General features: G+C 31.3%; 2 protein-coding genes across 7 annotated transcripts in view; both read right to left on the bottom strand.

Moving 5' to 3' along the window:
* Nucleotides 1–14,899, bottom strand: part of LOC103578697 (mucin-5AC) — a 37,504-nt gene extending 22,605 nt beyond the window's left edge. Inside the window, exons 1-2 of one of the 5 annotated variants that reach the window (XM_008559852.3) lie at nt 12,664–13,160; nt 12,466–12,570 (exon numbers count right to left, since the gene is read on the bottom strand). In XM_008559852.3, coding sequence (XP_008558074.1) covers nt 12,466–12,520 — 55 coding nt within the window. In that variant the 5' untranslated portion in view covers nt 12,521–12,570; nt 12,664–13,160. Of the gene's footprint in view, nt 1–12,465; nt 13,161–14,645 lie in introns of those variants that run through there. The other 4 variants (XM_008559853.3, XM_053741213.1, XM_053741214.1 and 1 more) reach the window with 4 other exon arrangements.
* A 1,815-nt stretch (nt 14,900–16,714) lies between these two features.
* Nucleotides 16,715–21,824, bottom strand: LOC103578696 (exostosin-1). Of its 2 annotated transcripts, XM_008559850.3 has the most exons (9): nt 21,258–21,824; nt 20,917–21,172; nt 19,139–20,279; nt 18,875–19,076; nt 18,678–18,797; nt 18,377–18,607; nt 17,969–18,235; nt 17,595–17,845; nt 16,715–17,448 (listed from the first exon to the last, which is right to left on the bottom strand). In XM_008559850.3, exons 3-9 carry the CDS (start codon nt 20,020–20,022, stop codon nt 17,268–17,270), a joined length of 2,136 nt encoding a protein of 711 aa, XP_008558072.1. In that variant the 5' UTR covers nt 20,023–20,279; nt 20,917–21,172; nt 21,258–21,824; the 3' UTR covers nt 16,715–17,267. The 2 variants fall into 2 exon arrangements, with proteins under 2 accessions (XP_008558072.1, XP_008558071.1); XM_008559849.3 differs by having other exon boundaries at nt 20,917–21,824.
* Between the last annotated feature and the right edge of the window lie 156 nt (nt 21,825–21,980).

Below are 21,980 nucleotides of genomic sequence, written 5' to 3'. Positions count from 1 at the left end.
AAGAACATAAATTTTATCTATAGATATAATTTATTATTATAAGTTCGTATGTCATAGATTTTAAATGGTGGGAATAAAAAGAGATCGTGTGGTGTGCGTTGGCGAATGCTTTAGGAGTAACAGCAATAGCTGAACATTTTTATTTATTTTTTTTTTTTTAATATTTTTTTTCGCGTTTCATAGTTAAGGGTGTGCCGCAATCCCGAGGTTGTATCTAACCTTTTTATAAACACAACACAACTGAATACATACATTTATATATTCATAGATACATATATATGTGAACTCTTGTCTTATTTACGTCAACGTGCCCCTACACCGATTGTGGGAGGAGTTGCGAATGTTATAACTATCACCTATAATCTCAACTACTATTATAGTTACTACATACCGTAAAATTGTGATATATTAGTAAATGTTATACGCGTAGGGATAATGAATTACTATTATTGTGTTATTTACTTCTATGCCATTCTATTAGCATATAAATCCATTATATATCGTCATTCTAAAAAAAAAAACCGCCTAACTCACTTTTTGAAAAATTACTTTTTTCCACTTCCGGTTGGTAATCGTCGTAATACACACTGTCAATTGATTTACATTTCTTTAAAATTTTAAAATTATAAAAGATTTCGCGCGAAAACCGCGTAGTTCAAACACAAATTGAGGGAGAGACCGGGTAAAAAGAAACCCGAAATTTGAATTTTTGACTTGATTATAACTCAACTGAGCCAAAACTGAGACAAATTTGACTTAAATGGATACTTGGTACGTCAAGTTGATCAAAAATAAGTCAAAGTTGGATAATATGGTCCACTTAGTATATATTTAAATTAAAAAAGTCAAATTTTTTATTTTTTTGACCCAGGAATCAAAATGTTCAAAAATGAAGATAAAAATTTTTCTATGCACGTTAGTAAAAAAATTTATATCCTGATCAAAAGTGTTTGCATACGTACATGTTTTATTTTGTTTTAGTTCTCCTATATAATTTACAAAAAAGGAGTCTGAGGGTTTTCTGCTGAGAACGACATGTAGGAGTAAGTGAATAATTGAAGTGTGTTTAGTGGGTACAACATCAGACTCCAGTACTCACGACTAAGACGTAACGATACAGGATTTAGCTTTACTAAGAGCTCTAACCAGGCTTGACGTTGATACCGTAAACAATAAGTGTATGCAAAGAGGCCAGCTCCTCGGTCTATGATCATCCATGTGTGTACATGAGGCGTGAAGTTACTTCTCAGCTCTCCATCCATGTAATGGACGCCCATTGTTAGGCTAATATTTTATCTTTTACCTTTCTGTACTTTTTTTTTTTTTTTTTTTTTTTAATTAATTATATATTTTACAATTTATTACGATCGTACTTGTTTACTTTTTTTATTTATCAGCTAATTATAACATTTGATTGTGAAATAATATTAACAAGTGTTACTCGTGAGCTTTCGAATCCGCCAAGTAAGTTCTGAAGGTCGCGATAAAAATAGTTCAAGTAATATCAAAATTTTTTCACCTAATAATAATAATTAATCATTAAAAGTTAATTATCTAATAATTAAATCAATTATTTTTAATAATATATCGATAATAATAAACGTACGTTTTTTACAGTTAAGTTATAAGTTAAAAAATTTTGATGTAAAAATTGTTTATTAAATATCTAGCAATTAGGTTTAAATTGAAACGAGATTAAAATTATATAAGAATAAGTAATAGGTTACAAAATGAATAATTATAATGGGAAATAAAAGTTAAATAAATTATAGAATGGCTGAATAATGGGTTTGAATAAAAGTAAATGTGAATTTATTTTTATCCAGACACAACGAGGTTCATTAGTTAATTAAAATCTCAACGGGAGGGCTTAATATTAATGCTACGGCTAACTCATGTATCGAAATAAATATCTCTTTATCTCGTGTATGTGCCTCCCGGGTGTGGTTATTTATTTTATAAAGACCTCGATCATTTAACTTCAATCACGTACCGCTCGTTATATATATATTTTACCCACTATATATATAATATTATAAAAATAAAACAGATTCAACCATTTGATTATTTCACTCGGTTTTACCTCTTTGTCAAAACTAAATCACAAAATATTTACGTAACCCTACAATATTTATATATATATATAAATTTTTTATCATTCTTTGTTCTATTTATTTCTTTACTAGATTAATTCTCAAGAATTGATCTATTATATATATTTTTTCTAGTCTCTCTCGTGAAAAAATAAAAGACCGCAATCGATATTTTCCTCACGTTCAAATTTACCCGCTAAAACTTTTATTATCCTTCCCAGCTTTGATTAAACTCACAAAGTACACGTATCATTACCGGTATAAAAAAAAAAAAAAAATTTATCCTCTGTTTCTTTTTCCCGATTACAATTGCGCAAATCGAGCGGATTTTATTGCCGATATTATATCAATTCGTCTGAGTATGTCACATTCTCGTCAGTTAGTTGTCATTAGAGCAAAAATATTTTTCCATTCTATAATAATAATAATAATAATAATAATAATTTTAGTCTTGTACAAACATATATTAAATATGGAAAGAAACTTGTTCAAGTAAAATATATAAGTTTTATAAAATAAATTATTTTTTAGGATTTATAAGAAAGTATTTGAGCTGATAATCTTCAAAAGATCGAACATGTATCTCTTGTACGCTCTACTTGGTTCAAGTATTCAGGAACAATCTTTCGCAATATTTTATTCAAATTTATATAAATTTGAATACCAAATACTAAATATAGACAAATATCCGACATAAATTAAATTAAATCCTAATGTGTTTATAATATATATATATATATATATATATATATATATATATATATATATATATATATATATATATATATATGGATATTAATTGAAGTAGAATAAAGTTAAGTATTTGAGCAATATCGATAAAAACTCAAGGACTGATAATTTGAAATAAATAAAAATAACCACCGAGGACACCGGGATATTTTGGTGGCCGCCCTTCGGAGAACCTTGGGCAGTTTTCAAATGAATGTACTACCTGGTTATTAATTAAAATATTGACAAGAGTAAGAACTATGTAGCCGCGTACTTGATAGAGTATGAGACGTAACGACATATAACACGCAAGTGCGTTGCACTCACAGTACACATATATTGGGTGTATTTTACTTTCAATTCTGCGGTCTTTCCTCCACCTAATAACCAAGAAAATTATATTACTAGAGGCCGAGGTCTATACTACATATAGAAAGTCCAATGTCTGCTTGTTTTACTACACCGGAAAGCATACGCGAATACAAAGTATATCATGTTGATTTAATTACATGCGCATGCGTTGATTTTTAAATTTTGGCGCCCAATTTTTTTTTTTTTTTCAAATTTTTTGAATCAATTAATTATTTTATATAAGAGTAATCATATTTTGATACTTTTTGAAATCCCGTGAGCTAAAATACTTGGAAAAAAATGTATCTCGTTTCAAATGCTCAACAGATACGAATATTAGGGCATCTGTCCAGAAATTGTCCCGAAAATTTTCTGAAGGAGTCAGTTGGGTTTTGTTATGTGAGGGATAGAAAAATTTATCTCATTCTAAGTGCAAGTATACTTGCTTATATATTATAATCACACTTTGATATTTTAAAGGCCTCCAAAGCTAAAATGTTGAAAATATTCGCGAAAAAAATTTTTGAGCCCTAGAACATCCACAGAAACCTGAGTCTGAGCATCTCGAGAGCATGTCGATGAGCAACTCTAAATATCATCTCATACACTCAGACATCGTCGTGAAATTAGTCAGGATAGCTTCCTAGAACCTCAAAACATCAAAATCTGATAAAAAAATTTTCAATTTTTTCAGCGGGAAGTTTAAAATTACGGTAACCCTAGGGCAGCCAATAAATATTTACAAACACGTGTAATTATTTATGATTTACTTTGTTTTTTATGTGGAAATAAAGGTAAAAGATAAATATTTGAACACTCAGATGAAAAATAAGTTATTTACAATACTGGATTTCGGAGTTTTATGGATGCATAAGAAACTTTACGATCATTCTCACGGGTAAGACTGGAAATGCACACACACTCTTATAGATTTGAGTTTTTGTTTTATTTTTAGTGCAAGCGTAATGCTTCCTTCGGTGAAAAGGAAAGGGAAATGCAAAGAAGAGGTATATGCAGCACATATAACATACTATCCCAATCGAGATTATAATTCACTTTCGATTCCGCCGGGATTTTCACCAAAACTACGTACCCGTAAGAGTTCGGTTGCGCTCTAGAAAGTACACTGGCCGTGCGTTAATGTATTATAAGTGCACTCGTGACCAATAGACGTACTTACTTGCGCAGATAATCACTTAATGTGAGAGTATTTAAATTGTTCATTAAAATATACCCATACTCGACTTAGATCGTTATTAGAAATCCCAAAATCATTTAAATAAATCCATTTAAATATTTTTATGCATGTTACTTTTACATACGGAATAAGTCATCGGCCTCTTACTTTTTCTTCGGCAGTAAATTCTGGCCTTGAAATAAAATGAAAAATTTATCTGACGTTAAAACTCAAGAAAATTCAAATCACAAAAAAAAATGTCTCGATAATAGGAAATTCTATGAGTAAAAAAATATATTTATTTAAAAGTTTAAATAGAAGTGAAGAAATAAAAGACAAGTAAACGAGGCCGCAAAGGACGACGGACGATAATGTCCTGCGAGTTCTCTGCGAACGCGCAAAATCACTAACAATATCAGACTACACCATTCGCGCCTACGAACACCCGTTTTAACACTCAGACAGCCACTATCTGGGATCGGTAAACCCAAAGGTATAAAATACACGCAAGTATATAAAAGTAACCATATCTCAGTTTGTACAAGTGACCATTAAAATTTGTATTGCAGACAGAAACATACTTTTAAATTTTGAAATTAATTTCACAGATATTTTCCGTCTGCGTTCCTACGTAATAACACCAGTTTATAACAAACATAATAGGCTGAGAGTTTATGCACATCGACTACAATATATTGCATTATAAATCGATCAATTTCTCTTTAAATTGCCGTGATTATGTCATGATAATTTCATTGTTACCGATAATCCTGAGAGAATTTAGTATTCCATGAATGAAAAATATCTCTCTCGCACGGAAAGTATATTGTTTTTTTTTTTTTAATAATAAAATATAAGATAATATATATAATAAAATACATAACAATAAATATCGTTAGCTATCAAACATTATTTCAATATAATTTATCCATAACTTACAACAGAATTTATTGCATAAAAAAAGTATTAAAATATATCATGCGAAATAATGAAAAGTACTTTGTGTTATTATGCATCGTTTACATTGTAAATGTTGATATAATTCAGTATAGTATATATAGAAAAAATAATAAATGAAATTAATTTAACCGGAATGTATTATATTAGATAAGTATTATTTTATAAATATATATATATATATATATATATATATCAGCTGGTTAAAACGTGACGCTTGGAAAATTGACGTAATTCACCTTTCCCGACAGGTTGTATTTTCGCTGCCACGGTGTATGCGTATCGATATACATACATATATATATCTATATATATATATGTATGTATATAAGTGACGTATGATACTCTATAAGGCTCGAGAAATCTCGAATTGCCGTGGGAGTGTTGCTGATCGATCCCACGGCAGGACTGATCAAGGTTTTTCACGCGAGATTCAATCAACAGCCGTTTTTTTTTTTATTAACTATTTATTTACTCGATAACAATAATAAGTATATATATTAGACTCTATATATATGTACTAGAGCAGTTGATCATTCAATCACGCCCTTTTATCCGGGTAATTGTCCATTCAACGAGACTTTCCGCCGGATTTCCATTCCATTTGCTGCGGGAACGAAAGCCTGATTGTTTAATACAAATAATGAAAAAGAGTGTTTGCAGGTAAATTGTTACAGAAGGTCATTGGAGACTTTCATTATTATGGATGTGAAGCTGGGTTTTATTTATTTTAGTCCCAGTGTATACTTGTGGAGAACAGGGTCCTTGGACTCCCGGATTCAAAAGAGGTAAGGTCCGGGTTCATTTAATGGAGACAAATAAATGCGCGACCTCCTCGAGGACGAATAGCTCGTTTATTTTTGATAAAACCGCGGCCACGGGATACGGTCACTTTCCATTCGAATAAAAGAGCGAAAGTTTTATGGAGTGGGTTGGTTAAATAATAATCGTAAAAAATAAGGGACGTTAAGGCTACTTTGATGGAGATACTGATCAATATTTATTTTAAGATAATTTAACGACAAGTTGTTTTGGTGAATTTACAAAATTAATGGCATTGGTATTTTGGACATGGAATTTTTATTTCTAAATCATGATGTATAATAAATGTAAAGGGGCTCATTTTATTTATTACTTTTTTAACACATAAAGTTTTGGATTAAGTAGGCATCGGCTGGCGCCAACCCGGTGTTGGAGAAAAAAACAGGAAAATCATTTCTATAGATAGTCAAAATTTAAAAATCATTTTTTGTACTTTTTGGAAACCGGTAAAACCAGCGATTGGAATTATATATTTCGTGGCAAAAAACCGCGTCGTTAACCGATAGATATAGAAAGTATTTTTTTTAGAGAAAGTCTTTTTTTATTTTTGATTAATAAAAAAATGATTGATGTAGCAAATGTAAGTGTGAGAGTTTGATGCGAAGGTTATTTTTAAAAAACCCAAACGATAAATCGTGAGTAATAAATTCACCGATATGGTATAATACGCAATTTTCATACTTATATATTTATATTATTATTATTATTCCATACCATATACGCAGATTGTAAAATAACAATTATCAGGTCGTTAATAGAGTCTATTACTTTTTAACTTCGCTACTGAAAATAACCGCAGCGATAATTACATATTTTTTATAAGGAATTAAATATTAAATTATATTTCAAAATGATGTTTTCATTTCTCACAATGGCGACCTTCGGCTATTTTCGATCTCAAAGAAAGTCTTGTAATTTAAAGTCCACGGTTATTTTTATATTTTTTATCATTCAATAAATATAATTTCTTACTCTTATATTCACATGGTTTAAATTTCTCTGATCTGACGCAATAGGCCACACTCAGCATTATAATATACACGTATATATATATATATAAATATAGTTATTGATAATATCATAACATACATCGGATACCATCCCATAATCTCGATTCACAATTTCCTTCTGTTCGACCTCTGGCATCGAGGGAAATATAATAACATCTTAAATGCTCGGTTCTGCATTTTTAAAATAATATTTTGCAAGTTGCCAGTAGTATTGCGCCGTCTCTGATCAACCGACACTAATTACCAATTGCGCATCAACTTCCAATATATATATATATATAAATATGTAAGTGTAAGTTGGTAAGTAAGTTGATTTAGCACTGCTTACGGAAAATTGCAAGACGGATGAGTGTAATCTTTTAAACGAATGAACTTTCCACTTGGGCACTCGATGGATTTCATCAGTACATCGAATACTTTTTATTATTAAGCATAAATGTACGTGGATATATGTTTGTATAAATTTAAAAATTTAATATCACACTTTCCAATATTGTTGAAGGTAATGTCAACCGGGCTATTCACTAAATTAAGTAGGGGACTAGAACGTGACTCATTAAAAGTCAAAAGCTGTTTTCATAATAAATAAATTAAATAGTCTTGTTAAATAATTAAATAAAATAAAATGAAATTTTAGATTTGATAATTGATATACTAAAAATATTTATCTACATATTAAGAAACTTTTTTTTATTACTCAATAACCCTCATTATATCCTTTATCCATTGTGTTAAAATAATTGTTGTTAGATAACGATATTATAATTTCACTAGCATATTTTTTAAACTCATTTACAAGTATAATTTATTTAAATTTATTAGTTGCTTATAAATCACAATAATCATTTTTTTTATAAATTATATTTGTAAATATATAGTGTATATATGCATTGAAAAAATCAAAATTTTGATATGTGTCGATATTTGTTGTGATCGGAATGTAAATACGTGGGGAGTTAATTTATAGGTAAGGATTTTGCCCCGAGCTATTGACTTATGAATAATACGAAAGCGACTTGCTAAAAAAAATTTTTATTCAATGGAGATAATAATATTCTTAAAATTGAATCGCGTATGAAAGAAAAGCCACTCAAATAATTCCTTGGGTATAATTTAATGTAAATGTGATAAATTATAAATGACAATTCTGTATAAAAGTTTAAAGTTCAATTAAATTACCATATTAATTACTCATTAGAATTTTTTTTTTATCGTTGGAAAAAGTGTTATCTTAACAATATCCGGTTATAACAATATTCTTTATTGATATTTTAAAAAGTCATTTTTTTAATTAGCACATTATAAATTTTATGTTAATATTTTCTGCGTCAGATAATTTAATTATTCATGTGAGAAAAAATAATTAATGAGTTATGCGAAATTATGACGGATAAAAATTATGCAAGAAATAAAAAATTAATCGGCGATTCAAAATAAATATTTAATGTGGAATTTAAAATTTTGTCATCCCTTTGATGCGTTTGCAATAAATTGTTTTACGAAGTGGATTGTCTGGTCAGGACATCAGCAAGTATAAATAAAAGAGAAAGGAAGAATTTAAACGGGGCGAAAAGCTCTTGGATCTATCCACGAGTCAGCAGAATATCCTGGAGCGCATAATGACTTGGTGGTCTTATCTGCGGAGGTGAAACGCGTCAACGGGCGTGGGTGCCAGCTTCAAGAACGTCTACTCGTATTTTATTATCAGGAGCCGGCTCAAGGTATTATTATAAAATTCCTTTATAAAGTTCTTCGATAAAAAAAAATTTAATACGAATGAGTCTTTAAAAGGATTCAAATAAATATGAAAAAAAAAAAAAAAAAATTTTTTATCGATTTAGAGAGGAAAATTATTGGATACGTCGGACAGGTAAATGATGTCAGGGTATAGAATGCCTTGTGCATCGCGAATGATTGATTGTGTCTTGTATGCAAACAATGCAACACCTCACCTAGACAAACCAGTTCTCGAACACTATATTCTCTATCCTCTCTTACAATAATTTTATTTTACAGCACCGCGATACATACTTATATCACCGCCCCTCAATATATCTGCACAATACATACCAACACACAGGACGAGTGAACCTCTGTAAATATATTTCATAGGCCACGATTGCTCGAGACGGAACGCTTATGACTATCACCAAGGGGAATCTTTACTTTGCTTGTACACCAGACTTTTCTCGAGGTTGGGCCCCTATCCAAGGTGTAGTGAAACAGCAAAAAGACAAAGACTAGGACTGACTCAGACAAAGATGGGGAATAAAAGAAATAACTACATTGCACGAGGAATTCCACATAGACATCACGATATGTTCAACAACAATAACGTATATGTTTATATATATATATACAATAAATAATAAAAAAAAGTTCCAAGCACGCGTACCTTGACTTGGAGGATTTACGGACTACCCAATGTGCAATGTAATGTGAAGGGAAAAGAAAACGATAAAAGCTCGAGGTCACTTTTCTTGACTGTCCGAGTGATAGTGAATCAGAAAGAAATAAGAGTACCAGTACAGAGGAAAAAAATTTGTTGGCTAGAATTATTTATGTACAGGTAGATAAATGTATATATATTCTATAGAGGAATTAAATGAACCATTAGTGTTAAGTCGGCACGTGGCACGAAATAATTAGTGGTGTTGATAGACGATGCCGACAGTTACATGACGTTTTTTTTTTTAGCTATTGTAAGACGTACAGTTTATCTATAGTTGGGTTTCAGAACTACAAGACTGAGTTATTAGAGTTAGGCATTATAAAAGAGACTGTGTTGCTGTGGATCGAGGTCATCTCTACGTGCTGTTATTGTTTTGATAATTATAAAATATAAATAATAATAACAGTAATAGTAATAGTAATAATAGATCGAATATAAAAGGGTTATTTCTAAAAAGGCAAAAGGTAATGTGGCTTTTGCGCAAACTATGGCGAGGTCATATTTATAAAAATAATAATAATAACGTAACTCTGTAAGAGTAATGCTGAGTTGAGACATTAAGCATTAAACTCACTGGGATAATGACAAGGTGTAACAGAATTGTCCTTTGTCCATCACGGAAAGAATGTCAATTGTCTTAATTTTATTTTAAAAACTTTCTCACTGCCAGTAGCTGCTGTTACCGTTTAAATATATGTACCCATGAGTAAGTATTTTTTTTTCGAACAGGAAAAAATTAAGCAATTATGATAATTTTTAATTCGGACATTGTTTAAGTTTATTATTTTATAGTAATGAAAACAATGCTATCAGTAATTAGTATCTATGTTTACTTAAATACTTTTTTTGTAATAGTATTTATATGTATATATGTATATATATGTAACAGTGAGTAAACACAACACAATTACATTTTATTGAGGAATGTTCTGATATTCTTGCGCGAACGGCAATTTTTTATGGCGCTACTACTACATATATATGAATATATGTTTATACTATAGTATTATGAATAAATAAGCAATTTTTACGGTAAAATAATAGCTGAGTAAAAATACTAATTATATATATTTAGTTTATCATGACAGACTGGCCTTATAAACGGAAAATAAATTATCACGAAATTAATCATCAAGAAAATCGAACAGATACCAGTACTTAACTCGCTTATATTTTTATTTATTTCATATAAATATGTATAAGTAAAAAAAAATTTTATTTTTTGTTTTTGCTAACGAATTTATAGTCTAACAGGAAGAAATGTTACACTTTTTACCGACAAGAATTTTGTAAGTGTCACTTAAAAATTTTTCCATAGAAAAAAAAAATAATTTCTTATGAGTTTTAATGTAGCAGACAAAAAAAAATTTTTAATTATTAATAAATAGAGTAAATAATTAATAAAATAAAATTTTTAAAAAACGGGCATTTTAAAAATTTAAAAATTAATAAGTGCATTTTTTATAAATATTTTTTTTTAAATTATTTACTGTACTTATTTATAATTTAAAATTTGTAAAGCAAATTTTTGGGCAAATAAAATTTTTTCTTTTAATTTATAGTGAAAAATATTTTTTGCGCCAAGAAATAATTTTTTTCATAGGATTTACAGACAAGTTTAAATAAAGCAACCGTTGGATTGCAAAAGCCATCAGTAAGTTAAGAGAAGAAAACGAAATAATAGGAACAATCGAGCGAAACAGAAACCAAGCGAGTGTTGAATACAAAACACTTTTGGATAGCGAATAAAAAAATTTTCTCTTGCTCCATATTATATATTATGTTTACTAACTACTACACAGCTCGCGAGTTATCCCACGTTCTCAACGACTCAATGATGCACTTACAATATGATAATAAAAATAAATCGATTCTCTCTCTCTAGAAAAAATGGTTAAATAATAAAATGAATATAAATTTGAATAGCTAAATTAAAAATAGTTAACTCGAATTTTAAACGCCATAAAATTTAACGTTCTATCTGTGGACTATCGGCATTTATGGTAATAACCATTTAAAGAGTAAGTAAGACGACGCAATAGCCTATAGCCTGATAAATGAGTCTTTTCTCAGAATTTACAATAAATTAATTGTGTAAAATATATTTTTTCACTGACCTTTAAATTGCGCTCAATGCATATTTATTATTTACTTTATAATTGTCTTACATAATCAATTAGCTAAATTGAGTCATTGGAAAATAATTATTTTATAACACAACAATAAAACTCATAAAAAATTATCGATAATTTTCTCACGTACTTTATTGGCTAATCTGTGACCGGTTAATCCCATCACAGTCCCTGATACACTGGGTCGGCAAAGGGAAGTGTTTTTAAAATATTTCAAGTGATAAAAAATTTACGTCGCCCTGGGGGTTGGCCCCGAGGCGACCCCGTAAGGGTAATTAGGCAGCTTAAATTTAATTATCGGTACCGGTTATCCAACAGCACACGTTTCGCGATTACGTAAAGTGACATTTTCGCTTGCATTCCCTCTCTCTCTCCACTGTCCCTTTACTTATTCTTGCATGCATGCGATAAAATATATGATACTACTACAATGTATGAAAAATTTATTAGACATTAAAATGATATTTTATTTAAAATAAACGGGATTTTTAAAAAGCAACTACGAGAAAAACTAGTTTTAAATAAATTAATGTCTCGCGGTAAGTGAATACTGATGAAAAGTTTGTGTGAGTAAATAAATAAATATAATTTATGTTAGAAATTGTTTTTTTTTAAATTGGAAAATAGTTAAAGAATTTGTTGGTAATAAAAATAAACAATTACATGTTAATACTCAACACGACGTGTTGATCTTAACGTAAATATATGTCAAGGATTATGAATTAATGTTTTCACCACTCACCCACTCTGGAGACAACCGCCAATATCAGCAGTAGACTGCTCACCAGTATCATCATGAAAATTAAATAACTCTATTTTTCACAACCTAGTTTATTGCTTTTTCGTACTAAAAAAAAAAAAATTTAAATCAATACTTTTTATTTAAAATTATCTACGATTCGCGGCACTCGCGCGTCATAAAAATAGCACGTGAAATTACAGGTGAAACTCGAAACAATTGCTGACAGTATTTCGCGCGCGATCTCCAAGTGTGAATATGATTAAAATATAAAATCTGACAATAAAAATCTATTTTATAAATTTTTCACTCAACACTGAACACGCGATACAAATTTCGATTGTTCATGAGATAAATTTATTATTTTATAATATATATTGATTTGTATAGACGAAGGTATCGTGATATGTATATTGGATATGTGTTTATACAAATGTAGGTTGACGTGTCGACGAGATAATGCGGTCTCGTCTGACTGGTAAAAAGGTGCTGCTACTGGTTTGACTTAGAGCTAAGCGATGCTCAGTTTAGATCCACGAGACAGCGCCATTGACGGTCGCAAAACATATGCTTCAGTCACGAGGAGAGAAAGGTGACTGAGTGTATATATTCTGTATATTGTACTCAATACCTCCTATCCTGTCTTACTGGTAAGTCACCTTTCTATCTATCGCCGGAGTAAGGAGTAGACCCGGCCGACCGACTAAGAAGGGAGTGTTGAGAGCAATGTGTACGGGGATATCAACGCACCGAGTCCTATTGCCACCACTATCACTCTTCTCCAGCTCCTTCCTTGGGTAGAAAAACCCCACCTGGATCTACTCCTTCCCACCTCCGCCTCGATCTTGAAATCCATGGATTTTATTTTACAAATAAAATATAAAACCTTTCTCCTCTATTTTTTTTTTTCATCATTTATTATTTCATTATGTTACTACTCATTTTTTTCAACACCCACCCATTCAATTATACAATAAAATCAAAGTGTACCCGAAAAAAATTTCGTAAAAAAAAAAAATCAAAAGTATATCGAGAAATTTGATTTTTATCTCATTGTATAACAGTCCAAGTGACAAGTCGGTATTGCATTAAAAGCCACAGCCTTCTTAGCAAAATTATTACTATCCGAATTATTTATTTCATTCCTAGTATTGTAATTATTATTATTAGTATTATAAATATCAGATTGAGATTAATTGCTTGACAGACATTACAATGATTGTTTAGGAGTCGAAAAATATTACAATGCCCCGAGGACTTTAATACTCTTTTAAGAAATCTTTATACATATATATAAATTTATAAAACCGACATTGATTTACTTATAGATTTATAAATTACAACAGCTCACGTAACATGCCACAGTAAGAATAATTTAGACTATTGACAGTAGTGTTGATTTGAAAAATTGAATGTACGAATTCTGATCGACAAGATTTAATATATCCGTCAGCTAAAAATAATTTTATTGATAATAATAATAGTTGTGGCAAAAAAAAAACATATTGCGACCTACTGGACGTGAGTAATTAATAAAATAATATTGGGAGCAAATTAAATTTAGACATCTCGCGAAACCGAAAGCGAGAAGAAGAGTTTTCCGTTACGCTTCGGTACTGCACCTGCACAAATAATTTATTGCTGCAACGCTTACGACTTTAATATTAAATCTATCCAATAAGTATATATGTATAAATATAACTGAGTATACCACGTGAAGTAAAACGAGGCACGCGAGTTGTCCCTTGCATAATTATTTCCCGGCGTGCGTTAGAAATCGAGAGATGGCTCAAATAACTGAATAATTAATATATCGAAAGCTAAAGTTATTTAAATAACTTGATACATTGAACATAAAATTTTTACGACATATCTAATGTATATGACACACATAGATTGATCAAGATGACTGTCCAGTATTTTTGACTCAATTAAACCCGGCTCTAATTTATTAATCAATCAAACGCTACGGAATTCACCAGAGGAAATTAAGCGGAACAACACAAATGAGAAATAAAGAACGAAACAGTAATAAATTGAGAGGAAAAAAATAAGCGAGACGGAAATAGAGAGATTAATGCACGCAGAATATATTCTTTCTCAGCGTCCGGGTAATTTATTATGCCCCGGTTCACGCGCGGTGTATTAAAAGCCCTCGCTAAAAATTCTTCAATAGCTCTTACCTCGAGTTTTATTCCTGATACGCATTTAATGTCCATTGATACTTGTTTTACTTTTAAATCATTGTACTTTTACTTTTGTACCCGAGTACCTTAGCCACAAGACAGCCTGAGAGTCTTTTATTTTCCGTTATCTCTTCTACATCAAGAACCTGCCGACTTTTCAACCCTTTATCAAACCTGTGGAGTCCGCAATTCAAATTCTCAAATCTGTAAAAGAGCAAACATTAATTTATTGTATCAATATTTAAAACCGGATGTCCATTGAATCTAGAGTCAATTACAGTGATTTTATAGAGTGAACTGCTACTGCAGTAGACGGTGTTAAGTAGTCTTGTGTGGTATTCCAGCGCTTGAATTCCCAGGTCTCAGAATAAAACACATGTATGTTAAATATACATGTCCTGCCGGCACATAATAACTGCCCAGTAACACACATTACCTAAGATATAGTAACCTTTCTTTTTACCTTGACGATTGCTCTCAAGTAAATCCAGACATCGAAACAGTGAGCGGGAGCTACCGACTACTCACAACAGAGGAAATAAGAGGTAGCTTTGAATTATTTATTATTGTTACTTCATTTTTTTATGCTGCTGTTAAATCTTATCTACTCATGTTCCAAGTGAGTGACTTGATCGCTAGGTAGATCATTGAGGAACAGAAATAACAATAAGTAAGATAAATAAATATGATTGAGAAAACCGGTAGATTGATCGATTATATTGTGTCAAAGGGAGTTACGATACCAGTAACAATATTATTTTATCGCTATTTCCCAACTCTTCCCTCCTCCCTTTATTAACTTTATTTATACTCAGCTTTGCTCCTTTGATTTAAGATTTTTCTTTAAATTCTTTGACGCGTGACGTTCGCCGGTTGCCAATCCGTTGTGTTTTATTCGAGCTAAACGTTAATTGCCGCTTTCAAATAGCTTTGTGAATCCTCGTTAATTACAATATTGCTACAACGCGCTTTGATAATCATTCAATTCAAATTTATTGAATGATGAAAATAAAAAGGTAAAAATAATAATTGATATTACCAAATAAAATAGTTAATAAATTTTAAAAAAAGCAACATGTACTGTGTACTACAAACAGTTGTCATAATTATCGTAGACCAAATTTGACGAGTAACGTCATAACTTAACATTAAATTGTATTTGTCTTGATAGTTAATTGACTAGATCTCACGACTCTTTTCGACTTAGAAGGAATTACTGTCAACGCTCACGCATTGCAATTATTATCTACATTTTGTATAGGTAATGATACTTAAGATTTCAATGACCCTGAGTAATCACAATTAAATATTAGCAACTACGTCAACAAAATAAAAATATAACAAAGACTAGACTTATCGACAAGTCTCAACGCCTGAGAAATCATGGGAGCGGTGTTTAGATAAAATTAAACTTATACGGGGAATATATATATAATACTTGAGGCTTTCGCAAGGGAGCTCGTGTCCTCCCGCTCTTACCTACCGCCCCAGCGTGGGACGAAACGGACCCAGAGTCAGCCCGTTCACTATACAACGCCCGTTACGTGATTTTTCGTACAACGCTCATTGTATTTATTGTTTTTTTTTTCACACGCAAATGCATCACAACACACACTTACATAAAAAATTGCCATGGATTAATATCAACTGGCCTTCGCATTACTTACTATCAGAAATCGAGCGATTATAAAAGGACTAAAGAGTGGGAGAGAAAAAAAATTAACTGCCGCTCAACTGATAGCGGAATAATATTAACTACTTATGAAATATTTAACGCCAGTCACACTCACACAAGCCACTTTTTTTTCCTTTTTCTCAACAGTATAAGGACATTGCGGATATGAAATATGCGTAGGATAGTGATCTGGTTATGGCGATATTAAAACGAGAGATGAAAAGGATAGTGTAGGAACTTACCACGCGAGTGATGGGAATTTAACAGGATAATTAATAAATTTATCAGGGACATCACTCACAACTCGGTGGATCGGGACAAGGATTATCCAGGTGCTAATCATCACTCCTCGTATCTGTTAAATAATATAATATTGTTTTATTATTAATAATAATGGCTATGAAACGATTTTTTATTTATTTACACAACTTAATATATTATGATGGCCCTGATGAAATATCACACGGGACATATATTTCACCGTAAATTAGTGTATTTATATTTATATTAATATATATATATATATATTTATTTATATTTAGCAATGAAAAAATTTATAACAAAGTCGCGGAATGATTAAAATGATTTTTTGATCGAAGTGTATTAATCTCATAGTAACAAATGTGTCGAAAAAAATATTTTGTTCATATTCATATTAAAAAATGCATTGTTTCTTCGAACAATCTTATCCATCAACGTCATTATCATTATCATTATCAGTTCACTCGCGATATCGAGCTTATTATTGACAAGTTAATTATGGCTCTACCAGCAAACACCCGGCGATACCCTTTCATTGAGTAATCTCCATTTAATTTATATTATTACTGTTATTATTATTATTATTATTATTATTATTATTATTATTATTATTATTATTATTATTATTATTATTATTATTATTATTATTATTATAATTATTATTAATTTGTTCGTTAATAAATTCAGTTACTAACTAATTCAATTTGTCGATATTTTTTACGTAAATTGCTAACCGGGTCTTTAAATAACACAGGATCCAGTCTCATGTTGGAGCGCAGCAAAGGCATGTAACCGAAAACGGCCACAAAAGTATTCATGCAGGTCTGCCGCTGAGTAAAGTGATCTGGGTCATTCCACGAGGACCTGGAAAACAATTTAAAGCAAAAAAATATAATCTTAAGTCAAGGCCGTCGGGAACGAGAATAATAAAAACCATTGGCGGTTCAAGTGCCGTGTAATGTTGATAAACTAAAAGGAAGCATGCTCAGCGACTAAAGTTAATGGCTTACCTAATTCCAGCTGCCGTGGTATCTTTGTAAAGTTTACGCTGAGTCACTTTAATAGGCGGCCGTCTTGTCACATGGCTCACCAAAAAATTCATAAGTATGTCTTCGCAATTCTGCGACTGCTCGACCGTTTTATGTAGCGTCGAGCTCAGTGATTCCGTGTATAGAGTATTATAATAACGATGGTAAAAAGCTGCTCCCGTCAACACTATGCTGTAGTCGTTTGTCCATTTGCTGGTGTAGCCCCACGATCTCTGGAATTGCATACATCAAGTCGTTATTAAGCTATTAAACAATTATCTTTTTTTTTTTGTGTTTAAAAAGTAAATTAAATATAATTATGAACTTTCTAAATCATTAAGTTGCTTATTAATAACCTTGGAGTCGTCCCAATAGTGAGATCTCGCCGGATACCCGACTATCCGATCAGGAAATGACTGCCAGACGACGAATGCAAAGTCTATTTCGTCTGTATTGAGAGTTACGTCCTCGTCCAACGATAATATGGCACTAGTTTCGATCTGAGGATAGGGATAGAAGCGCTGGGAGATACTGCTCGCTACTATCACTGTGATCGTTACTTTTATGCCCTGCCAGCGCGGTCTTCTTGGTACAGGAATGTCAGAATTCCACATTAAAATAATCTGCAATAAAATTGAGAGGAATTATTATTGAGGCTGATTAAAAATAGATGGCATTTAATAGTGGATCGATGAATTAATAAAGGTCGAGTTTATACTATAAGTTATCTTAAACTGATAAATATTATCAGAATGATTGCATACCTTATCTAAATATTTGCTCTTGGCAACACTTCGAAGTAAGCGATAAAGAACAGCCGTGGATCCTAACTGAGAATAAATAATGGCAGTAAATGCATTGCCCGGATCATTATTAGAAAACGGAAGCTCCTGCTGACTGTCAGCAAACTGAGGCAGGATGGCCAATGCACCAGGATATGTATTCCACATTAATTTTTCACGCGCGCCTTCCCAAGGCAACCGTTCACGAATATTCTTTAATTTAATAATAATGAATTTATTTTACTTGATATCGTTAAAAAAAAATAAATAAATAAAAACTTACTTCAAATACTGTGAAAATTATTTTTTCAATTGAAGAAAAGTATCGCTCCCACAAAAATTGTGTTTGCTGTCTTAATTTAAGAATTTGCGTGTTTGAAATAGAGCGCAGTATGTCAGGAATCTAAAAATAGATTTATTATGGTATCGGAGTCAAGAACTAGAAGTAAAAAATGGTTAAAAAAAATATAATATACTAACTTGAAATAACAATCGTTCGTCTGTAAATATAACAGCTTGATTCCAGTCAATACGATCGTGAAACGCCAAGGCCCACCCATTGCTCAGAATAACTGGAATACATCCGGCTTTTAGAGCTTCTAGAAATCTAAAACTCCCAAGCCTACGTCCTCTCGGTACTAAACAAAACGTTGAGTTCAACAGTAAAACCTCATAATCGTACCTGAAATTTTAAAACACAATAATTAAAAATATTTACAATATGTACATTAAAAGTAAACTTACGTATCATATTCTTGGTTATCCTGCTGGCAATGTTCATCCTGTAGTTCTCTCCAGGATTTACCATGCCTACAAGTCGTAACGAAGACCAGGTCCTTGCCATTGTGAAGATGATAAAGTGCATTTCTCGTTTCCGAACCAATGCCGTGTACGTATCTTTTACCCTTGAATGCCGCGAGGTATTTTTTGTTGCTCGGAAAATTATTTTCCGACGCCTGACCAGGTTCCCCACCGCGCTCCGGATGCTGTTTACCAAAGAGCGGTATCGAGACATCGAAATTCGGCCTGAGTACGCTGGTGGACATACTGGCTTTTGCCAACATCGCGTACCCGATGTTGAAAGCCAACGCATCCTCGACGTAGTCCGGCCAAGTCCCGGAGTACAAATTGAATATGAGGTGATTGCGTCCTTCGTTCCAGTACGGGAGGCGCACAAGTTTTGACGGTAAGTTGTGAACAAACTCAGTAGACAGAGGATCACGATCCAGCGTATCCAGCGCCAGTACGAGTATGCACGCGCGTGCTGGATCTGTCGTATAGTAACGCGACTCGGTTATAACATTTAATATTTTTTGGTACAAAGGACTGATGGTGTCTTCTATAGGATAAACGTAAACAGTAAATCCTTGCTTGCATCTCGTGTAGTCAAAACAAGTCTCCATGCGGCATTGTCGGGCAGGATGAACTACTGACAATTTACCATTTGAAATTTTAATATCCTTATCATAAAATTCTTCATTAATAGACAAATAAGATGGAAATTTTTCCCAGTAATCGTGTGTTATTTCACTGCGCCTTTTACTTTTTAATCTGTAGCCACCAAAGTAGCAGTAGCCAAGAAACGCGCACGTGACAAATAGTAGTAAGTACCGTTTTTTGGCTTGCATATTTATTTATTAATTATTTGTTATTTAACTCGTTAATTTACACTCACGATTACATTTAATTTATAGTATTGTCTGTCGTTTTTTATTAATATTATTACTGATAATAATAATAATAATATTTAAAATCACTGTGCTATATTGAAAATGCATTGCAATATTTATAGTAAAAAATAATTGCGAGTATTAATATTAATAATCTCAGAGTAGATGGCGATTGAATTATACTAGATGAAAATTGACTCCATTGCGAGATATTGCTGTAACATAAAAAGTTAAAAAAAATTATAAAGTGAATCATTTTAAACAGAGAGCTGATTGTTTCTTCTCGGTCATACGACAGCAGAGCACTTTAAATAAATCACAGACACGAGAGCTGCTTTATTACATCTTATTTAAACTATCATAACAATACTTAGTTTTTATTTTTTAAATTGAATAATATAAGCATATATATGTTGGTAAATAAAAAAAAATTCTACTTCTTCTTCTTCACTACGAAAAATCAAAATCTTATATCGAAAATGTTTAAAAATTACGAACTTAGTTAGCAGACAATTAAGAATTTTCGGATTTTTTTTTAAAAAATCAATTACAAAAAATATGCACATGTAGAAAATTTAAAAATCTATTAGTACAATTTTTAAAAATAATTTTTTTTATAGTTTGCCGTTTGTAAAAAAAATCTAAAGTATTAGACGTCGGCTAACTGCAGCATCATTAAAAAATCTGTGCGCATATTTTAAAAATTTATTTTTTTTACAAGTAAATTATTTAAAAAAAAAAACAAAAATAGTCTGGTACTTTCAGTTTCATAAAAAAATTCGCGTAAACTTTGCGGACATGTTAATGAAAAATAAAAACCCCAATAAAATGTAAATATAAATGATAATTTACCTTTGATAAATCGAAGCAGAATATTCAGTAGTCCCTGAAGTACTTGACTTCTGTAGGCTACAAAACACGACACGTAGCATCCGCTTTTTATAATAACAATACATATATGCAGACTCAGCAATTACGTATTTAAAACTTGTGGTATATATCGGTGAATATTTCTTCATAGCCAATTGTAATCACCAATTCAAGTCTCATCACTATTTTTAATTTTATTCACAAATCCAACAGCACCATCACCAACTCTGATACCAAACTGCTGACATATATTTTTATATTTAACGTCATTGTCGTTGCTAATAAAATTATTCCCTCTATTTAATGTATACATAAGTACATACATATATTTTTTATCAATTTAGGTTCCATGTATTCGAGTAGATTATCGTAATTACATTAAATAAATCCATTATACATACTCCAGATAAAAGATCACACGTAGTTCCTACATGAAGACGTTTAATACAGACGTTAAATCCAAAGGTTGTGTTGAGCTGATTGAGCATGACGATTTTAGGTTAGTCCTGACAAACATGGACTTTGAACGTCTTGCCGGTAATTTGCATACACAGAGATACATTTTTAACAACAAATAACTCATGTCCACTTAATTTTCAATTAAAATTCATTAGTAACTCTGCTAATTTAATAACAGGACATTGTTTAACAAACAGTGGTCAGCTTTTTTAAAAAACACTCTGCAAGCTGCCATGACGTTTTTATGTAGGATTGAAAATAGCTTTATACCCTCACCTCTTAACTCTTGATTCCTCTGGCAACTCTATCAGCTAGACTTGAACCCTCTCTCATTTATTTTTCTTTCTTATCTCAGCTAATGTGTATCACGTTGTTTTATATCCTTATCACACGTACCCGCAACTGGTTATCGCTATCATTTCTCAGAGTTTCTGGTAACACTCCGACGGTCATGTTTATTTGAAGGCGATCTATTTTACCGAGTAAAATACCCGCGTTTTTTTTTTTTATTTAAAAAAAAAAACTTATCGAGATCTGAGTTATACGAGAGTTAATGTGGCGGACATCAGACAAATTTAAAATTATAG

This window comes from Microplitis demolitor, chromosome 8 (genome assembly GCF_026212275.2).
Source record: "Microplitis demolitor isolate Queensland-Clemson2020A chromosome 8, iyMicDemo2.1a, whole genome shotgun sequence".
Classification (NCBI taxonomy): Eukaryota; Metazoa; Arthropoda; class Insecta; order Hymenoptera; family Braconidae; genus Microplitis; species Microplitis demolitor.
This window is presented reverse-complemented; position numbering and strand designations above follow the sequence as displayed.